The sequence below is a fragment of the Parathielavia appendiculata genome (assembly GCF_033297405.1).
Source record: "Parathielavia appendiculata strain CBS 731.68 unplaced genomic scaffold N657scaffold_3, whole genome shotgun sequence".
In the NCBI taxonomy this organism is placed as follows: Eukaryota; Fungi; Ascomycota; class Sordariomycetes; order Sordariales; family Chaetomiaceae; genus Parathielavia; species Parathielavia appendiculata.
Window position 1 is genome coordinate 987,657 of NW_026944222.1, and position 18,392 is coordinate 1,006,048.

The 18,392-nt window shown below is 55.6% G+C and overlaps 9 protein-coding genes and 1 non-coding gene across 10 annotated transcripts; 5 read left to right on the plus strand and 5 right to left on the minus strand.

Annotated features, from left to right (window-relative positions):
• Positions 1-308: 308 nt before the first annotated feature.
• Positions 309-1,325, plus strand: N657DRAFT_278463 (uncharacterized protein). The gene is made up of 3 exons (XM_062786589.1): positions 309-527; positions 587-757; positions 856-1,325. The coding sequence occupies exons 2-3, from the start codon at positions 727-729 to the stop codon at positions 1,263-1,265; spliced, it is 441 nt and encodes a 146-aa protein (XP_062649554.1). The 5' UTR covers positions 309-527; positions 587-726; the 3' UTR covers positions 1,266-1,325.
• A 1,556-nt stretch (positions 1,326-2,881) lies between these two features.
• N657DRAFT_678834 (lytic polysaccharide monooxygenase) lies at positions 2,882-3,943 on the plus strand (the record flags this gene model as incomplete). Its single annotated transcript, XM_062796117.1, has 6 exons — positions 2,882-2,974; positions 3,031-3,039; positions 3,100-3,132; positions 3,196-3,428; positions 3,502-3,562; positions 3,638-3,943. 6 exons carry the CDS (start codon positions 2,882-2,884, stop codon positions 3,941-3,943), a joined length of 735 nt encoding a protein of 244 aa, XP_062649555.1.
• A 919-nt stretch (positions 3,944-4,862) lies between these two features.
• On the minus strand, positions 4,863-8,226 carry N657DRAFT_631994 (uncharacterized protein; the record flags this gene model as incomplete). The annotated part of the gene is made up of 10 exons (XM_062791110.1): positions 4,863-5,393; positions 5,657-5,785; positions 5,835-5,930; positions 5,988-6,314; positions 6,420-6,864; positions 7,004-7,449; positions 7,535-7,774; positions 7,863-8,041; positions 8,092-8,134; positions 8,191-8,226. 10 exons carry the CDS (start codon positions 8,224-8,226, stop codon positions 4,863-4,865), a joined length of 2,472 nt encoding a protein of 823 aa, XP_062649556.1.
• On the minus strand, positions 8,164-8,734 carry N657DRAFT_278525 (uncharacterized protein). Its single transcript, XM_062786590.1, has one exon. The coding sequence runs from the start codon at positions 8,624-8,626 to the stop codon at positions 8,276-8,278; it is 351 nt and encodes a 116-aa protein (XP_062649557.1). The 5' UTR covers positions 8,627-8,734; the 3' UTR covers positions 8,164-8,275.
• A 108-nt stretch (positions 8,735-8,842) lies between these two features.
• N657DRAFT_631995 (uncharacterized protein) lies at positions 8,843-9,688 on the minus strand (the record flags this gene model as incomplete). The annotated part of the gene is made up of 2 exons (XM_062791111.1): positions 8,843-9,459; positions 9,547-9,688. 2 exons carry the CDS (start codon positions 9,686-9,688, stop codon positions 8,843-8,845), a joined length of 759 nt encoding a protein of 252 aa, XP_062649558.1.
• Positions 9,689-10,786: 1,098 nt separating this feature from the next.
• N657DRAFT_t57 lies at positions 10,787-10,870 on the minus strand. The gene has a single exon. It is a non-coding gene; the product is annotated as a tRNA-Arg (tRNA).
• A 244-nt stretch (positions 10,871-11,114) lies between these two features.
• Positions 11,115-15,617, plus strand: N657DRAFT_662213 (FMN-linked oxidoreductase). The gene is made up of 4 exons (XM_062795127.1): positions 11,115-11,642; positions 11,728-11,824; positions 11,893-12,274; positions 14,058-15,617. Exons 1-4 carry the CDS (start codon positions 11,357-11,359, stop codon positions 15,507-15,509), a joined length of 2,217 nt encoding a protein of 738 aa, XP_062649559.1. The 5' UTR covers positions 11,115-11,356; the 3' UTR covers positions 15,510-15,617.
• A 334-nt stretch (positions 15,618-15,951) lies between these two features.
• Positions 15,952-16,963, plus strand: N657DRAFT_708895 (uncharacterized protein). Its single transcript, XM_062797409.1, has one exon. It carries the CDS (start codon positions 16,150-16,152, stop codon positions 16,747-16,749), a length of 600 nt encoding a protein of 199 aa, XP_062649560.1. The 5' UTR covers positions 15,952-16,149; the 3' UTR covers positions 16,750-16,963.
• On the minus strand, positions 16,619-17,636 carry N657DRAFT_708899 (uncharacterized protein). Its single transcript, XM_062797410.1, has one exon. It carries the CDS (start codon positions 17,361-17,363, stop codon positions 16,869-16,871), a length of 495 nt encoding a protein of 164 aa, XP_062649561.1. The 5' UTR covers positions 17,364-17,636; the 3' UTR covers positions 16,619-16,868.
• Positions 17,444-18,198, plus strand: N657DRAFT_631999 (uncharacterized protein; the record flags this gene model as incomplete). Its single annotated transcript, XM_062791112.1, has 2 exons — positions 17,444-17,531; positions 17,630-18,198. 2 exons carry the CDS (start codon positions 17,444-17,446, stop codon positions 18,196-18,198), a joined length of 657 nt encoding a protein of 218 aa, XP_062649562.1.
• Between the last annotated feature and the right edge of the window lie 194 nt (positions 18,199-18,392).

Here is an 18,392-nt window from a genome sequence, read left to right on the forward strand (position 1 = left end):
AGTTGTCACCGACCCCGTCTCGCCAACATGCCCCTTCCTTCCCGGCCGACGCCGCGTGCCTGCGAGCATCAAGACCCCTAAGTCCACATGCCGCGAGAAGGTGCTGTGACTCCTCTCTGTAAATGCAAACACACTGGTGCGCCCGCCTGGAATGGCGCCCTTCCCGATCGGGTATAATAGGTACTTTGCCTGATTTACAGCTTGCTGTTGTAGCTGCCGAGGATGGCTGAGTGGTGCAGCTACAGAGATTCTCGGGTGCCTCGACATGCAATTGCTTGTTGATTGGTGACCAGGGCGCGCGGCCATTGGTCACCTCGGCCGAATATTTCAACTCCACGGATTATTAGGTCTAAACCACAGAACATTTCCACACCGCCTCTCAGAAACCTCCCACATACACGACAGATAACCGCGCTACCACGAGAGCGAGACATTTTGAAGACGAAGTCGACTCGTTCTTTCCGGCAACACGCCTGTATCCTTAACTTGAATCGCGGTGTTTTGACCAACAGGCAAGCCGACGAACTGTATGTACGTGTCAAGTGAGGCGCTTGATTGGAGCTGAGCCGGTAGTCATCGGTACTAGGCACAAATCAATCATTGCATAACACCTGTCAGCGAATAACCTGTCCACGGCCGCCGAGACATTTAGAGCCGAGTTGAGTTTGGAGAAGATGTCTTCGACCCTGGGACAACAGTAAAATACCAGTCGCTACTCGAGAAGAAATGGACAAGTGTTGTTCACTTACAGAAGAAGGCATGTTTCTCGATTTATTACAACCCGTTTCGCACATTCCAGTCACCCTACCTGTTATAAGTCAGGGCATGTCTAACGTTAACGGGTTTACCATCCAGGTGATGCATCTCGAGTCTGTCAACATCGCACTGCAATCCGAGGTCGACAGCGCATCACCATCCACAAACCTCTCCAAGCGCAACCGAGACTCTGTAAGTTGGCTCCCACGATCCCCTCCGCGACATCTGCTCGAATCCCACCAAGCGACCGTCAACTGCTCGCATTCCATCCGATCTTTTCCTCCCTGGCCTCAGGCTCCAACGACTCCACAGTCAAGGTCTGGGACTGGGAACTAGGCGAGCTCGAAAGAACCCTCAAAGGCCGCAGGAAAGCGGTCCTGGACGTGAATTACGGCAGTCCAAGAGGCAGCATCCTCCTGGCATCCTGCAGCTCCGACTCGACCATCAGGCTGTGGGGCCCGGCCGACGAGTACAAGAACATCCGGACGCTGGCCGGTCATGGATCATAGCGTTAGCGCAGTCGGGTTCCTGACTGGCAGCTCCGGGCCTCAGAACCTGCTCGTCATCAGCGCCAGCGGAGACAAGTCGTTGAAATTATCGGACACCAAGCGCGCTACTGCGTCAAGACACTACAGGGCCACACCGGCTGGGTGCGGACGTGTGCCCTTCGCCGGACGGCCGCCTCCTTCTGTGTCTGCCGGCAGCGACCAGACGGCCAGGCTCTGGGATATCTCGCCAGCGGCCGGCCCAGGAAACGAGCTGGTGGTCATGACCGGCCACGAGAGCGGGATCCGCTGCTGTGCGTTTGCCCCGGCCGCTTCCTACGAATATCTGGCATCACTGGCGGGGCTGAAGAAGCGACTAACTGCCACTAGCACGGCAGAGTTCATGGCGCCCGGGTCCCCGGACAAGACCATCAGTCTGTGGGATGCGCGTGGTGTCTGCTTCGAGACGCTGGTGGGGCACGAGAACTGGGTGAGCGGGATTGCCTTTCACACTGGGCGGCAAGTATCTGCTGTCCGTGGCTGACGACAAGATGCTGCGGTGTTAGGATCTCAGTCAGGATGGGCGCTGCATAAAAGTGCTGGCCGACGCGCATGGGCAGTTCATCACTTGTTTGTGGTGGACACCGGATATCGTGAAGGAGGAGACGGAACAGGCTCGCGAAGATTCGGGTGAGCCGCAGATTGGTTGTCTTGTTGCCACCGGCAGCGTGGAGAAGGTGGTCAGAATCTTCGCGAAGTAGGTTGGCTAAAGCAGAGAAAATAGCCTAGCACAAGCCGCTCAAGTGACAAGGGTCAACACAGGCACCTGTGCAACTTTCCCCAACCGCACTATTTCGACTCATGTCCCACTATATACACCTCATGCATTGACTGCGCCTGGTACGAATTCGGGTTGCCTCAACCCCAAATATGCAGCTGGCCTTCCAGCCGCGCAGGTTCGTCATTGTGTCCGAAATCCCTACAGACACCGTCACTCATCTCGGTCTTGGATTCTTGGTCAACTCGTTTCCACGGTTTTTCGCTAGGCCCACGGCACTTCAACAACGAGATCCGGACTTTCGTCCTTCAACACTGCAACCCTATACACGTCGATTGGTGGGCCTTTGTTTCGATCATCCCCGCGCTCCAACGCTGGCTCGGAACAAGCTTCCCCATGATGATTAGTGCGGCTCCCGACTGCACCCCAGATTGCCCCAGACAGTTTGAAACCGGGCTACGTTGGCTCCACTCCCGCGGCTACGACGGCCATGCTGCGACATCGCCAAGCCGACGATTCGTACCACACGCGCCCTCGTGGCTCCGAACCTTGCCATGCTTCCCCTTGGAGTAACTTTACCGTTGGACAGGCATCGGCCAAGTCTCCCGAACAAGTTCCGGAAACCACTCCGTTGGGCGTCGGTTCAAGACAGAGCAGGCCACGAGTCGTCAGTTGGGGATGGATTCGGAAGATCGGGACGCTGGGTCCCTTGGCGGGAATGATGGAAGGGACGGATGCTGAATGGCATCAAGTATAAGTAGTGAGTTTTGTCGGGGAACGTCAAGGACAGGCAGGGCAACGACGCAGTTCCTACACCCATTGTTTACACAATCCTGTAGCTTTTACAGCCAGCACGAACACAATGAAGACTCTTACCACGCTGCTGGCCACTGTCGGCCTCGTCGCGGCCCATGGCTACGTCGATAACGCCACCATTGGTGGCCAGTTCTACCAGGTAAGTCCTCGGCACCTCCCGTGCACATACTCCGATAGTAACATACCACGTTGTAGTTCTACCAGGTGCGCTCGCTACCAGCCGTGTGGTCGTCCCGTCCCGAAAACTCACTCACATGCATGTAGCCCTACATGGACCCATACATGGGCAACAACAAGGTTAGTACAACATTGGTATCTTGCCAATAAACCAAATACTGGGCCAAACTGACACGAGAGCAGCCCGCCCGGATTTCGCGCTCCATCCCCGGCAACGGCCCCGTCGAGGACGTCACGTCCTCCGCCGTGACGTGCAATGCCGGCGCCGAGCCCGCCCCGCTGCACGCCATTGCCGCCGCGGGCTCAACCGTCACTCTCCGCTGGACCCTCTGGCCGGACTCGCACGTCGGCCCCGTCATCACCTACATGGCTCGCTGCCCTGACACGGGCTGCCAGAACTGGAACCCCGGCAATTCGTAAGGCACCTTGCCGAGGTCTGAATGTGTTTCTGCCACCTGCCACATGCTAACACTCTCCTCCACCCCCCAGCGCTGTCTGGTTCAAGATCAAGGAGGGCGGCCGAGAGGGCACTTCCAATACCTGGGCAGCCGTACGTCCTCTCCAAAGGCCCACCTTATTTTTCATTCAGCTTGGACTCTTCAGCTTAACACATTCCATTCAACAGACCCCCCTCATGAAGGCGCCCACCTCCTACACCTACACCATCCCGTCCTGCCTCAAGAAGGGCTTCTACCTCGTCCGCCACGAGATCATCGCCCTGCACGCGGCCTGGCAGTACCCCGGCGCCCAGTTCTACCCTGGCTGCCACCAGCTGAACGTCACGGGCAGCGGCTCGACGGTGCCCGGCTCGCTGGTTGCCTTCCCTGGCGAGTACAAGGGCACGGATGCCGGTATCACGTACGATGCGTACAAGGGTGAGTTGCTCAACCCGAGCTTGACTATGACGGTTCTTGATATGTCGTTTTGGTAATTTGACGGGGGCTGACGGGGCTGTAGCGCAACCCTATACCATTCCTGGCCCGAAGGTCTTCACTTGCTGAGATCCAAATGATTGAACCGGGTACTGAGGATATATTATGAGGGGACGAGTTGGAGAGTACATAGGGATGAAGGTGAGATGTGGTATTGATGGAGACATTCAGGGAGGCCTTCTATTCGTGTCCATACTTAGTTGCCTTCGCTGCATATATGTTGACTCTAAGCTCTTGAGAGGCATGCGCCAGCTCGCAGAATCTAGTTCAGGCCGCGTTCCCTTGCAATTGGTTTCTGAAGAAGCAGCTTGCATAGCGAACTCGGTGTCGACCGGAGCCCAAGGATATCAGAAAGTGTCAGATGGTTTTGTCAGGACGTTGCGGCCGGATTAGTGTATACGACCGGTAGACTTACAATCACTATCTACACACATACTCACAATCCAGGGGTTCTGTGGCGCATTTGATCCTACATGTTTACAATAAATTATGGGACTCCATACACTGAAGATGCTCCATACACTGAAGATACTCCATACACTGAAGATACTCCATACACTGAAGATACTCCATACACTGAAGATACTCCATACACTGAAGATACTCCATACACTGAAGATACTCCATACACTGAAGATACTCCATACACTGAAGATACTCCATACACTGAGCCTCTGAGGTATTCCATATACCGAGTTAGTCCCTCTGTCACTCCTTAGCAACGCTCTCCTCTTGAGGCGCTTCCAATCCGCCCTCTGGCACGGCCGCCCATAGTACTTGACCTTCAAGCACTTGGCACACGCCTTCAGCTCGCCGCCCTCCTTTGAGGATTTCCTCGCGCAGGCCCGGCACCCGCTGATACCATCTTCCTCCGCCTTCCCACCTGACTCTCCCTCCCCGGAGTCCGACTCAAGGTCACTAAGGGTCCGGCATCATATTCTCGGCCAACGCGCTCGCAAACAACGGTGGAGTCGCCGCCCTCACCCAGTACCCCTTGACCGTCTCCCATATGCGCGCATCAACCTTCCATCCCATTGGAAAGACGCCCTTTCCACATACACACAGCACGTCCTCGCCCGCCTCAACCGAAACGGGCGCCTTCCACTTCCCTTCCCGCCCATACTCGCGGCCCTCGCGATGCTTCCATTCCCCACATCTCTCAACCCACGACGGCAACATTTCCTTCCACAACCGCAATTCCTCTCCATCCACCAGTTGCCCGACCACGTCTTCCTTAGGCCACATCAGCTCCATGAGATAGCCAACCCCCAAGGCCAGCAAGACAGCCCGCGTTACGACCAACACTATCGTCCGTCGTGCCAGGTCCAGCCGCATGCTCTCGACAAAGATTAGCACGTCGTTGCCTCCACCCCAATTCAGGTTCTGGCTGGAAACTGTAATTCCGGAAGAGGAGACAGTACCAATCAGGCCGAAGATGCACTCCCCTTTCTTCTCCCGAGTGTCTTATGACGACTGAATGGAGGAAAGACCGGCAAACGTCAGAAACATGCTGCTTAGCGACTCTTCAGCCTCAGACGAGCGCGTTCCTCCGGGGTGGGAGCTGTCAGGAGGGCGACGTTCTGACTCATGCGAGACTCGGAGGCTGAATACATGAGGAGGGTGTGGAGTGTGAGGAAGGATACGGAGGATTGGTTGGCGGTGGAGAGGGCCGGGCATGTTGAGAGGGTGATTTATGGGGCGATCAAACATACGGGAATGATGGGCCCATTACTGGAGAGGTTGGAGTAATGGGGGAAGACGATGGGGCTGGTGAACGCTGGGGCCGGGTTGGTGGCTGGGTCTTGGATGATAGACCCCGTTGAGTTCCATATAAGACCCGGCTGGTGAGATATAGGTTGTTACTTTGCCGATGGGGAACGGAAAGCTGACGTTGAGCACGGTCTGGTTGACCATGACCTCGAAATGGCACGGCGAGAGGCTAGTGACCTTGGCTCTTCTTCTTGTGAGCGACGGCTGCCTGTAGGGCTCCCGGCGAGTCCAAGCGGGCCGTCAGGCCCTTAATCCTTGCGGTGCTGAGTTAACCTTGGTAGTGATGCTGGTCTGAACCTCCTCCTCCGTCGGGCTTTGCCACGCGAGGGCATCTTGGGCAAATCCCGGAACCTTGATCAAGCCGGACCGATTGGGTAGATCCTTGGTGATGTACACATGGTTGGTGTCGCTGAGGGTCTTCTTGAATATGGCTAACTCGAGCCCTAGGCTTGACACGAAGTCGTTTGCTGTACTGGAATTGCTCTGCATGCCGAAATGCACAAGGGCGATCTCTGGCTCGCGGAGGAGAATCCAGGACGGGACTTGAAAGGACACATAACAGGGGAAAGTCCCCGTGCCAGCCTGCGGGTTTCCTTGATGCTGAGATTGTACGAGTTACTGAAACGGGTGCCACTGATGGGGAGCATGCCAAAGCAGAGCTGCACGGTGCCGAAGGCACTATGCCAAGGAGATGGACTGCCTCACCGTCCGGGCGAGGGGCCGCCGCTGTGTACGGCGGCCAGGGACCCATTTCGCGTCGAAGCTCATTGTGCCACGAACGTCGTTGAAGATGAAGGTATCGACCGAGTACATGTCGAGAAGGTGCATGTAGAGGTAGAGCTCCTGGTTGAAGCTCATGCCAACCAAGAGCGTTTCGTTGGAGTCAATCTTTGACAGCAGGGCTCCCATCGCTCGGTCACAATTGGTGACAACGCGCTGCTTGACTAGGGACAGCAACGAAACAAAGCTCGCGCGCGTGTTTGAAGAGAGCGAGAGGCGTTTGGCGTCCCGTAAGGTAGAACTTGCGATTATCCTTAAAAGGGCCTCGCCCGGAAACATGTCGACATACAGTTTGTACAACACCGAAGCCAGTTCGGCTTCATGAATGTGCAAGCGCTCCATGCCTAGCGCTCTACTCGAAGGGGGCCATCTTCATGTGATTCTAGAGTAACTCTGTGTCATCTTCGTAAGCTCGGCCCTCTCTTGTGTCGAAATTGAAAGGCACAGGAACTGATCCTCTCTGAGACTTGTGTCCGGCGGTGTTTGTCCGATAGTCAACTGGAAAAAACACGAGGAGCAGCGAGACGGTATGGAGGTGTCCGCCAATTAGCTCGTTGAAGAAGTCTTGATGCAGGGCCATCTCTCGGTTTGCTAGGGTTTCGGTGTAAAGGCTGGCGTAGGCATCATTCTTCAAGAGTGGTGACGTTGCTAGGAGCAAATTCAATTCGCGAAGGTGGTCCAGAAGGTTGGAGGTGTCGATGACGTTGAAAGAGACGGGGGCGGTCCCTTCAGTGCCATAATCATCCACCGTGAGCATCAGGGGATCCATGGTGTTGTGCCTGCTCCGATACCAGAAGACTGTCGTGGCGGTAACCCGCCGGTGTTGAAGGGCGTGACAGAGGGAGAGCGCATCTCCAGCGAAGAAGCCCAGCGTCAGGTACTCCTGCCTTCTTGTCCTGAACGTGTTGCTCCAAGTGCGAGACTCGGCTCTGGCTGCTGCTACGACATCTTTGAGCTGTGCATTTTTCGGAGTCGAAGCCGAGTTGCGTTCCAGCGGCGCGTAGGCAGTAGCGAGGTGAAATCCGATCAAGGGATCGAACCCAAATTAAGATCTGGGGAGACGAAGAGAGGATTGGTGAGCAGAGCGAGAGCCCGGGTAGCAGGGTCGAGATGAAGGCTTCCATATCGCCAAAGTCGTTGAAGAGGTCGGCGACGTGCTCGGCAACGAAAATCCTGTGGGTTCTGCAGACCTGGCACCGACCAAACTGAAGGTCATGTCGCTCCAGCTGGCCTAGCAGTCGTCGATGGCATCCTTGAATGTCTTCCTCACCCCAGACTGCCTGTCGGCGGCTGCGAGATTTAGATAGCCCAGACTGGGCAACTCTGGTCAGAGTGTCGCGATCGCAGAACCGAATGAGCTTGCCGTACTCGCTCTGGCGCCATGTTGAGGGAGAAAGACAATGCCTGCATCTTCTTGGCTTGTTGGAGCAGGCGATCATGACAGGATTGATTCAAGAAAAAGTGGTAGTAGATGTTCCAATTGTTATCGTTTCTTCCGCCGTCCGGATCGTTGATGGTCAGCGTGGTGAGGAGGATGTTGAGGGTTGCTGAACATGAGAACATTGTTTGCCAGAGTTGGATTAGTGGGAATGCTCACCTATGATGGCCGTCTCAATATCCAGCAGGTGATGTCCATGGTACTGGGAGCTTGTCGAGTTAGCAGTCTGTAGGCAGTGTTTTCCCGAGCAATGCTTACCATCGCTGTGGACAGTGAAGAGAATATTGCGGACATCGCCGGATCCCAGGAGCAGAACATCGGCCTTCTTCTCCGGCGGCAGCGCCTATGTCAAGCAGACGGCAGGCGTATTACCGATGGGGTAGAAGTAGACGCAGAGAAGGGTGTACCCGGGAGTCAGCGACAGTGATGTGACTCGGCCGATGCTGAAGTGGGAGTTGAGGAGGAGGAAGACGCGAGTAGATGTGTTGAGAGGGAGAAGGGGATTTTTAGGCGAATCGACTTTTTTTTCTCGCACCCTGAGACGCACACAAACAACACGACCGGTCTGTCCTCCGAAAGCCGTTGTTGTTCTGCGATTTGAGCTGGTGCCTGCCAGCAACTGCCTTTTGAATGCCCGTGGCCACAGTTTGGATGAAACCTGGAAGGTGGTCCTGGGATCAAACCTGACACCCATTAGAAAGGCAGGAGCGGTACATATCCAACTCAGAATGCAGGAGCGTCTCGGATTCGGACGACTCGACGCGTGAGCCGCCAACCAACCGCAAGAACAGCTTTATGGCACCCAAGCAGTTCAGCAATGCAAGCCGTAACGTATTCGCCCATGGCCTCTAGCCGTTTGAGCCCATGGGTTTCGGCTGTACTCGCCTGCCTTATGGCAGCTGCAGTAACCCTACGCCCTTTCAACCACTTTCCACGCCGCCCCACCAACTTTGACCTCGTCATCAATCCTGGCCTCATGCGCAAGATACGTTGCGATCTCGGTGGGCAACTCTTGCTCCCCAATGCGGACTTCCGTGGTCCACCTCTGCTGCCCGGTATCCCACTTCAGCCTCTCAACGGTGATGTCGTCCCCATCCCGTGTAAACGCCTGGCAGTACTGGCCCAGCCGGACAACCAATCCCCTCCTGACCCTTCCCACTGAGCCCTCACCGCCGCCCGATGCCTCCATCTGCAACGCCAGGCAAGTAATCTCCTCTGCTTTCCCGGCCCCAGGGACAGGCACCGTCTCGATCGGTTCGGAGCGCCAAAGTTCCTCGTAGTCTGTCTCTACTCCAGTAGCCGGGTTCACCATGCGGCCCTTTTCCAAGGTCAGGCTTGCGTCTGATGGGTCATCAAACATATCGCCTTCGTCGAACACACCGTCGGTATTCGCTGTCCGCGAATCAATCCAGTGGTCCCAACGGCAATGTTTGATCTTCTGCCCTGGATCCTCCGGTGACTGAATCGCCGACAACGAGGACACCCCAGCGATGGCCCAGTCTAATCGGGAGAGTGGGAGGATGGTTTCTATCAATTGGGTACCGCTGTTAGCATCTTTGACAGTCATCAGGATGTATCAAAACATGGCTGCCCAATGACTGGCCCATCACTCACTAGATGCATCTTCAGAGGTCAGTTTCAAGACGCGAACGTCCACAAACCGCCGCTGTGGCGTCGTGAGCACAATTGTTGATGTGGGCTCGCTTGCTTCGCCCGGGAGCCATCGGATGTACTCTCGGATCGATATGTCGCACATTGTTCGGAATCCGTGATATGGAGGAACATCGAGAAGGTGGGCCGCGCTACTGCGGGTTCTATGCGGGGAGTGCCGTCATTCCCGCAGCCCACCAGAGACCCTAACCCTTCAATCAACGCTAATTGACTAGGAGACTAGATGCTGCACCGCATGGCAGGTCCTGGGTAGGTGTCCGTTATCTTGGAAAGTCGTTATCAACTTTGTTTACTCCGAACTAGCCCGTCCCCTCCAGAACAAGCCGAGACAACGACAGCAGTAGAGAAAGGTGACCAAGATGCATCATTGGACTTCCCTCGCCGCGGCGGCTGCGCTGCTGGCCCACGGCGCTGTTGGGCAGAACATGCTGCGATTCGCCTGCTCAGAGCTCGTCGTCGACCGTGCCGATCCGCTGGTCAACCCGGGCGTGGAGTTGGGGGTTGCCTATACAAACACGAGGGAGGAGAGGCGTCTGGTTGGTTCTATAGGCTGACCATCTGCTCTTTTGGGGAGTACAATATACAGCGTATCCGGACAGACATGTTTCGCATACATAGCAGTCAATAACTAGAGCCCCTAAATACAATTAAGACTCTAACTAACTAGTTAACGTTGACTAATTATCGTTGGTTTGTTTATTAGAGTTCAACTCAGGAAGGAAATAGGATGATCATTCATATTCACCTTCATTCCTTCTTTTCCTCATATTTCTTATTATAGTTAGTTAGTTATTCTATTTGATTCTTCTTTTCTTTCTTTATGCATAATCATCTCTTTTCTTCTCGCTTCCTTTTCCTTAATAACGTTACTCCTTTTTATCTTCCTATGTTCCTACTGTTTTTGTTGCTGCTCTGCGTTCCCCCTTTTCCTTCTTTTAACTAACTAGGCCTGCTTTGTGCTACGCTGACGAAAAGCTCGGGTCAATATGCTAGGTATGTCCTTGAAATGTCAGTATAATCCCGGGTTATGAAAATGCGAACACTGACGCCGAACTTCAGAGCACCTATACATCCATGGTTTTGCTCTGCATGAGAACGACTTGAAGAGGCGAGGTGGACTTGAAGTCGTGGATATGGAGAACAATGAGAGCAAGATACACAAAAATCAAGATTTCGAACTATTCACCCCACGTGGGGCTCGAACCCACAGCCTTCAGATACCGCCAAAGATAGAAGTCTGACGCGCTTCCAATTGCGCCAGTGGGGCTTCCTTATGCCTTTTTTCGATTTGAATTTGAATTTTTACACACGTATGACGTTTTCTGTTCTGAGTTGGAATGGTGTTTGACTTGCAGGGTGTGATTAAGTCATTCCCACTGTCGAGGAAGGAAAGAGTACATTGTCGGGCGTCTTGCCTTTTCCAACCCAACACTTGAGGTACTGACAAATGTAGATGCTGACAGTAGCGCCGCGCCCGAAACTTATGTACAGTACAATACTAGGGTTGATACGCTGCATTCGGCTGTTTGTGTATGTTAGGTTACCGAACGGGGGTGTATAACCGCGCTATCGTTATCGCCGCTCTCGGTTGGCTCGGCGCTGAACTGTGTGCCGTGCTCACTGCTGGCAACCCCGAGTCACCGGTCGGTAGTCATCAGCACTCTTCCAACCTGCAACAAGAGCCATGCGAGCCCCTCTGTCTTGATGCGCGAACTCTCCCGACACGGCGACGACGGCAGCGACACAGCAAAGAATGGCTGTTTGTTATACATGCCGAACGGCGCTCCGGCGCAACATCGACATCCTCCAGAAGTTGCGGCACCGCCGGGCGCAATCCACCAACAGCGACTCGACTAAGCCGAACAAGACCGCGCGGCTGCCCGAACAGGTGCCGACACCCAACAACGTTCCGACACTCAACTTCTGGCAGAGGCTGGGGCCATTGACAAGGGCGGCTCAGGCGTATGCGCGGGCGCAGCGTAAGAGGCCATATGTAACGCAGGTGTGCACCTCGCTGTTCATCTACCTGTGCTCCGACAGTGCGTGACACCCACACGACCCGGCATTTCCGCCGTCGCCTCCCCCCGACAAGTCTATGAGTGGCCCCGAGCTGACCAGCTGCAGTCTCGGCGCAGAGTATGAACGGGAAGGACTACGACCCGATCCGAACAGCGCGCTCGTTGTTGATAGGTTCAATATCGTCGATACCAAGCTACAAATGGTGGGTTCTTCTCCGAATACGCTGCCGCTGCATGTAAATGAATGACAGCTGACCAGACCCTTCACCAGGTTCGTCTGGCTCTCAGACAACTTCAACTACCCGTCGCGCACCTTGTCAATAGCCGCCAAGGTCATCATCAACCAAATCTGCTTCACACCGGTCTTCAACACGTATTTCTTCGGCATGCAGGCGTTGCTGTCCGGCGCTAACCTGGCCGAGACATGGGAGCGCATCAGGCAGACAGTCCCTGTCAGCTGCCTCAACTCGTGCAAGCTGTGGCCGGCCGTCACAGCATTCAGTTTCGCGTTCCTCCCGCTCGAGTATCGGCCGGTGTTTGGAGGGGTTATTGCGGTCGGATGGCAGACGTATCTCAGCTACCTCAATCGGTTGGCGGAACGGCGCATTGCAAGGCAGGCCGAGGGGTCCCTTGAGCCTGCGTCAGAAGAGGAGGTTGCTGCATAAATAGATGGAGGGGGAGCGGCTCTTCTTGCACTTTGACGATTTCATGCGATAGATGGGGACAACCGGTAGAATTGGGAATTCGGTTGATTAGACGCATCGCATGGGCTGGCGTCTGGGGAAAAAGGTGACGTCCTAAACAAGTTCAGTGATCAAGATCACGGCTGGTGACCAGTTCAATTTATATTGTAGGTCCCGCTTTCCGAGGTGACGGTCGAAATGGCAACTCCGTCATATAGTCGGATGCCACTAGCTCCCTTCCTTTCTTCCTTGTCCGTTATACTACTTGATCTTCATCAGTTCCTTGTTTACCTCGGCCAAGTCCCATTTGAACGGGTCGAGGCCTGCAGGGTCACCATTGGTGCACGTCTTTTTGTACCACTCCCTTTGGCCATCAGGGTCCTCGGTGCTAGGATCTGCAAAAACTCGCTTCAGTCGCTCCCATCCATCGCTGCCACCACAATCCTCAGCACATGGATGGCCCTCGCCGCCAAGGCAAATCGCAGTATTGCGAGACCGAATTCCCATGGCCGCACGCAGGTGGCTGTCCTCCTTGCCCATTAAGCAGATGGTATGCTCCCACCCATCTCCGAAGTCGTACATCCACGACAGGAGCGTGCCCCCGTAGTACTCGCTGCTGTCCTCGAAGATGGCGTGCAGAGACATATCGTCCAGTCTTGCCAGCTTTGGCGGTTTGTAGTTATTGGGGGGTCTGGGGAACAAATGCGAGTTGAACATCATGTTCTGTATGCGCTGAGAGTTTTCGAGCGACTCATCGTCCATAATCTCGAGAATTGGTTGACGGAAAAACCGGTTGACTGGTTGAGCCGATGATGTTGCATCGAGTTTATTGAGCTCGAACTTACTCAGATGGCGGCCCTTTGCCCAGCCGAAAGCCACGGTGAGGACGTCCGCAACTTTAGCCATGGTGAAGTCGGCGGGAATGGACAGGATTCGGGTAATTGTCGGGTCTGAGGAGTTCGTGAGGCGGACAAGTAAGAGGTAGCTGTCTGCGAGACTCCGAGTGGCCGCTGATGAGGTCGACAATATCGCAGCAGTCATGGCAGCAGATGATGTCCCTGCTTTCTGTTGTCCGTCCTGCCCTGGACCCGGCCCACCACCCAGAGTCGGGCCCGTAGTTGAGCCACCTGCGTTGGGTTTCTTGCCGCGCTTCTTGCTTGGCATTCTGATATGGCGGATAAATTCGTACAAGCTCTGTTGCTGGTCCAAGATCAGACCCTGTGGTACCGACTCGATGGGTGTGGTGTTTGAGAATATTCTGTGGGGTTTGTGGGTCAAGACTCTGGGCTTTTTGCGGGAGCATTGAGAGGACCCTTCTTGGGAGAGGGGTCGCAAATACACGGGGGCAAGACAAACCCCCGGGACACCACAGCAGAATTAAACAGAACACCGTTTAATGCAATTTCACCTTACAGTCATAAGTCGTCCGCATCTCAACCACTTTCAAATTTATCAAGATAAATATTACTCATTGAGTTCATGTCAACGTTAATCAATTCGAGTATCGGTATTTGGTGACATAGGGTCTTTGTTTTCCCCAAGGAGTTTGCGCTTTCTGTTCATGAGGGGAGGTTTTGAGATCCACTTTTCGGCGTGCCCTTTCGGTGCTCGTTGCTTGGCACGGTCAACGCGACGTACTTACCATGAATCGCATTTTTAGTTTCAGGCCGCTCAACATCAACAACGCCAAGCCGCTCCCGGCCGTCACTCGTTTGCACCCATTGCACGCTGGCTCTGCCAGCCATCGTTTTAGAAGATGGCGGGCACCGCATCTCCAACCCGACAATCTCTAGCAGCCGCATTCCGACCCATTATCCGCCCCCAAGCTAGACTGGGCAATCACGTCCCCCGCCGCCTCGCCTCGACATCCTCCCAGCAATCTCCCTCCACAGCGCGCACGATATTAGTAACCAGCGCCCTCGCCGCCGCCGCGGGCTTAACCTACTACTATGTCACGGATACACGCGCCTCCTTCCACCAGTGGCTCGTCCCCCGCGTCCTGCGCGTCCTCTTCCCCGACGCCGAAGACGCCCACCACGCCGGCACCGCCGCCCTCAAAACCCTCTACTCGCTCGGCCTGCACCCGCGCGAGCGCCCCTCCGCCCTGCCAGCCGACTACTCCCCCTCATCCCACTCCAACCCGCTCGCGGTAACAGTCTTCGGCACGACCCTTGCCAACCCAATTGGCATATCGGCGGGGCTGGACAAGGACGCCGAGATCCCTGACCCGCTGTTCGCCCTCGGCGCCGGCGTCGTCGAGGTCGGCGGCTGCACGCCCCTGCCGCAAGAGGGAAACCCGCGCCCACGTGTGTTCCGCATTCCGGCCGTGGACGGCATGGTCAACCGGTACGGGCTCAACTCGCGCGGCGCTGACGCCATGGCTGCGCGATTACGGGAGAGGCTGAGGAAATTTGCGCGGCGGTGGGGGTTGACGGAGAGGGAGGTGCTGGATGGGAAGGGTGGGGTACCGCCGGGCAGCCTGGCGCCGGGGCGATTGCTGTGCGTGCAGATTGCCAAAAATAAGAAGACGGATGAGAAGGATATTGAGGCGGTCATACGGGATCATGTCTACTGCGTGAAGCGGCTGGCGCCATACGCGGATGTGCTGGTTGTCAATGTCAGCAGCCCGAATACGCCGGGGTTGAGGGATTTGCAGGCTGCCGGCCCGCTGGCCAGGTTGTTGGGAGCAGTGGTTGACGAGGCGAAGAAGACTGACAAGAAAGTCAAGCCGAGAGTGATGGTCAAGGTCTCGCCGGATGAGGATGATGATACTCAAATGGAAGGGGTTGTGCAAGCCGTGTGGATGAGCGGCGTGGATGGTGTGATTGTGGGAAACACGACGAAGCGGCGGACGGGGCTGGTCAAGGAGGGAGTGCGGCTGACATGCAAGGAGCAGAAAGCGCTGGCAGAGGACGGCGGCTTCTCTGGGCCGGCCATGTTCGACCGGACGCTGAGCCTGGTTGGACGCTACCGCAAGATGCTCGACAACTACTCACTCGAAGCTGTCGGTGTCGACGATGCATTTTCGGGCCAGAAGGTCATCTTTGCGACTGGCGGAATTACGAACGGAGATCAGGCTCTCAGGGTCCTGAATGCTGGCGCTAGTGTGGCTATGGTTTACACAGGGCTGGTCTACGGCGGCTCTGGCACCATAACCCGGATCAAGAAGGATATGAGCAAAAAGCTCGCCATCGAGGAAGCGTGATGTCCTGGTTTCACTGTACTGTATATATCGAATGCCTCGTTCGGCTGCCGGTCCCAGGTACGCCAGCAGGTTGCCCCAAGGAATGGACAAGTCGCACACACTTCAATGCTTCGCCAGCGTGTCTGCCCGCATTTGCGACATCCATATTCATATCAAGGCTTGAGAATGATCCAGTCCTTTCTCGACTTACCCAGATCCGCTCTCCTCCCATACCCAACCCAGAGTCCGTATCCCGTCTCCGACTTGCAGCACGACGACCTGTTACACGCTTCCCTCGAGTGCGCTTGCGGCCACTTGTGTTGGCGAGTTTCCAGTTCCGACGAGTGCTTGGACTGATGCGGCGCAAGGCTGCGAAGCCGAGGGGCTTCTAGCATCAACAACTCAATGCAGCTGCGCCCAGTTGGGCTGCCTCACGACGTACTCCTAACGCCTTCGCACTCCCAAGCTCTCCCCTCCACCTCTCCCCCACCCCCCATCGGTCGCGAATTTGCTAAATCTTGATGTGCCACTCTGCCTCGCGAACCACGGCGAGGCCCTCCGACGGCCCCGGCTTCAGAAGTCAAGCTAGCCTCCAGCACATGCTTCCAATTGCCGCGACGCTCCCCAATGTTCCTGCCGATGGGGTCTCGGTGTGCGCTGCATGCAGTGCCAGGAGTCCCTCCGCCGTATTGAGCGAAACCGGCCATCGCCACTCGGAATCCTATCAAGCTCTTGCTGCGTCTTGCACTTGAGGTTGTCCCCATGTGCCTGCTTCTGGTGCAGACGCTGCAGACCTACGCCGGAATCGGCAACCCCGACCAAGCTATGGTGCTTCTCAAACCCGTACATTACAGGGAGACTGATATGCTTGCGTGCGAGGTCGAAGACTCCTCCGAGCGACATCTGCACCCTGAGCGTTACGATTGAAAACTATTTACCTCAACTACACAATGTTGGACTGAGCGTGTATGGGCTTCTAGGAACCGCAGCTGCCAAGCAAGGTTTCCGCTCGCGGGCTCCGTTTGGGGAGCCCGAGAGATTTCAAGCGATCAGGGCATGGCTTGCGACGCAATGGAGCAAAGCAGGCGACGCCAGCCGTCATTCGCCGTTGCCTACACGTCTTATCATGGTTGGAAACACATTTCGATGCAGGAGTGCGTCTCGTGGAAACGGCTTCTCTTCCGACAGACTCGAAGGACCAAGGATACACTGCCCTCAGCTACCGGTGGGGAACTACCAACTCGCTCACGACAACCGTTGATACGATTCAGGAGCGCATGAGACACATTGCCGTCGACCAAATGCCTCGGACCATTCGTGATGTGGTCCAAGTCACGCGACGTCTTCGTATCCGCTACCTCTAGGTAGACTGTCTGTGCATCATCCGGGGTGATAGAGAGGATTGGTCTCAGGAAGCGGGAAGAATGGGCGACGTATACATGCACGCCTACTGTACCATCGCCGCCCAAGCAGCGGACCACGCGGACCATGGCTTCTTAGAAGAGTCGATGCAGTGGGAGAAGGTCGTGGCCGTTTGGGGACACGACAGCGGCGAGCGTGCAGTTTCGAGGCGGATATGGCTGCTTCAGGTCTCGGGCCGTCGCTGGTGACCAACAACGCGGAACGCAGTCCCCGACAGCCAACCGCCCGTTCGAGTCGGAAGCGTTCTTCGATGCTCTGGGCTCCAACGCTCGCCGTCACTTGGACCGCAGGGAGATGAATTCGCGAGGCTGGGTGCTGCAGGGGCGCATCCTCTCGCCCAGGACCATCCACTTTGGGTCCGCTGGATCCGTATATCTCGAATCCTGGCAAGGGGTCGAGCTTGTCGAAACCGGAGTCGAAGTCACCTATCGCCCATATCATGAGCTGAAGCATGCATTGGCAGTACTCGACCAACGGCAGCGCCCCGGCGTCTCGCCCAGCCCAACCACTAGTACCCCACCGGTTGAAAAGACATGGTCTATCAGGCCTGGTATGAAATGATCATGCGGTCCTCCGAGTGCTTTATCACCAATCCTTTGGACAAGCTGGTCGCGCTGGCCGGTATTGTCCAAAAATGCGAGGAATTGACAGGGGATACTTGCATTCGCGGAATCTGACCAACAATTTTGTCTATTGCCCCCTGTGGCTGGGCCGACAAGTGGCTCTCGAGAACGACCTCGCTGCCAAAGCGCTAACTTGGTCGTGGGCTTCTGTGGTCGTTGTAATTCAGTATCACCATGCGAGCATCTCTACCCTGGGCCAGCTCAGGCTTGAAATCAGACTCGTAGGGGACATGACGCAGCATGGGCTGCTAACTGAGCGCCCCTGCGTTCTGCAACTTGAGGGTGCGGTCCGCATCAACACTGAGCTGCGCTTCTTTGAGGGCCGACTGGGAATGCCGTTGTACGGCATTGCCATCTTGTTCATCGCACTTGATCATGACACCAGACACTTGGACGTACAGCATGACAGTGGACGGCTTATCGGCTGGGCATCGCTCGACTACGAGACAAGGGCCAGCATTGACGGGCTGGTGGAGGGCGTCACTTGCGTCAAGGTGGCGTGCCATACTTCCGATAGGATTGGGAATGGCATTGACAGAGGGTACATGGTGTTATTTATCTCGTACTTGGCTGACCTAGGCGCCTGGCAACGGGTCGGCGTGGGACAGATCTTGGACCGTTCCTTGTTTGATGGCCAGGAGCCCACCAAAATTCGCCTGGCTTGATATCTAGCAGTGGGTGTTGTCGAAGAAAGTTGATGTTGATCCTTCACCGTCTCTCCAACTCAAGTTTCAGCACTCCCGACGGCAGGACCCTCGTTGATCTTGTTCTAGTTTTTCGGGACTTAAACCTCTAAATACTTCCCAACCAGTCGGTCAGAATGAAAAGCTCATTTATGAGCTTGTTGTTTGCTTCATAA

Coding starts and splice junctions, on each gene's coding strand:
- N657DRAFT_278463 (XM_062786589.1), top strand. CDS start 727: ATGGACAAGTGTTGTTCACTTACAGAAGAAG. Junction 758..855: donor TTGTTCACTTACAGAAGAAG/GCATGTTTCTCG, acceptor TTTACCATCCAG/GTGATGCATCTCGAGTCTGT.
- N657DRAFT_278525 (XM_062786590.1), bottom strand. CDS start 8,626: ATGGGTGTCAGGTTTGATCCCAGGACCACCTTCCAGGTTTCATCCAAA.
- N657DRAFT_662213 (XM_062795127.1), top strand. CDS start 11,357: ATGGCTGTTTGTTATACATGCCGAACGGCGCTCCGGCGCAACATCGAC. Junction 11,643..11,727: donor CATCTACCTGTGCTCCGACA/GTGCGTGACACC, acceptor GACCAGCTGCAG/TCTCGGCGCAGAGTATGAAC. Junction 12,275..14,057: donor AGCCTGCGTCAGAAGAGGAG/GTTGCTGCATAA, acceptor CCATCGTTTTAG/AAGATGGCGGGCACCGCATC.
- N657DRAFT_708895 (XM_062797409.1), top strand. CDS start 16,150: ATGCAGTGCCAGGAGTCCCTCCGCCGTATTGAGCGAAACCGGCCATCG.
- N657DRAFT_708899 (XM_062797410.1), bottom strand. CDS start 17,363: ATGCTTCAGCTCATGATATGGGCGATAGGTGACTTCGACTCCGGTTTC.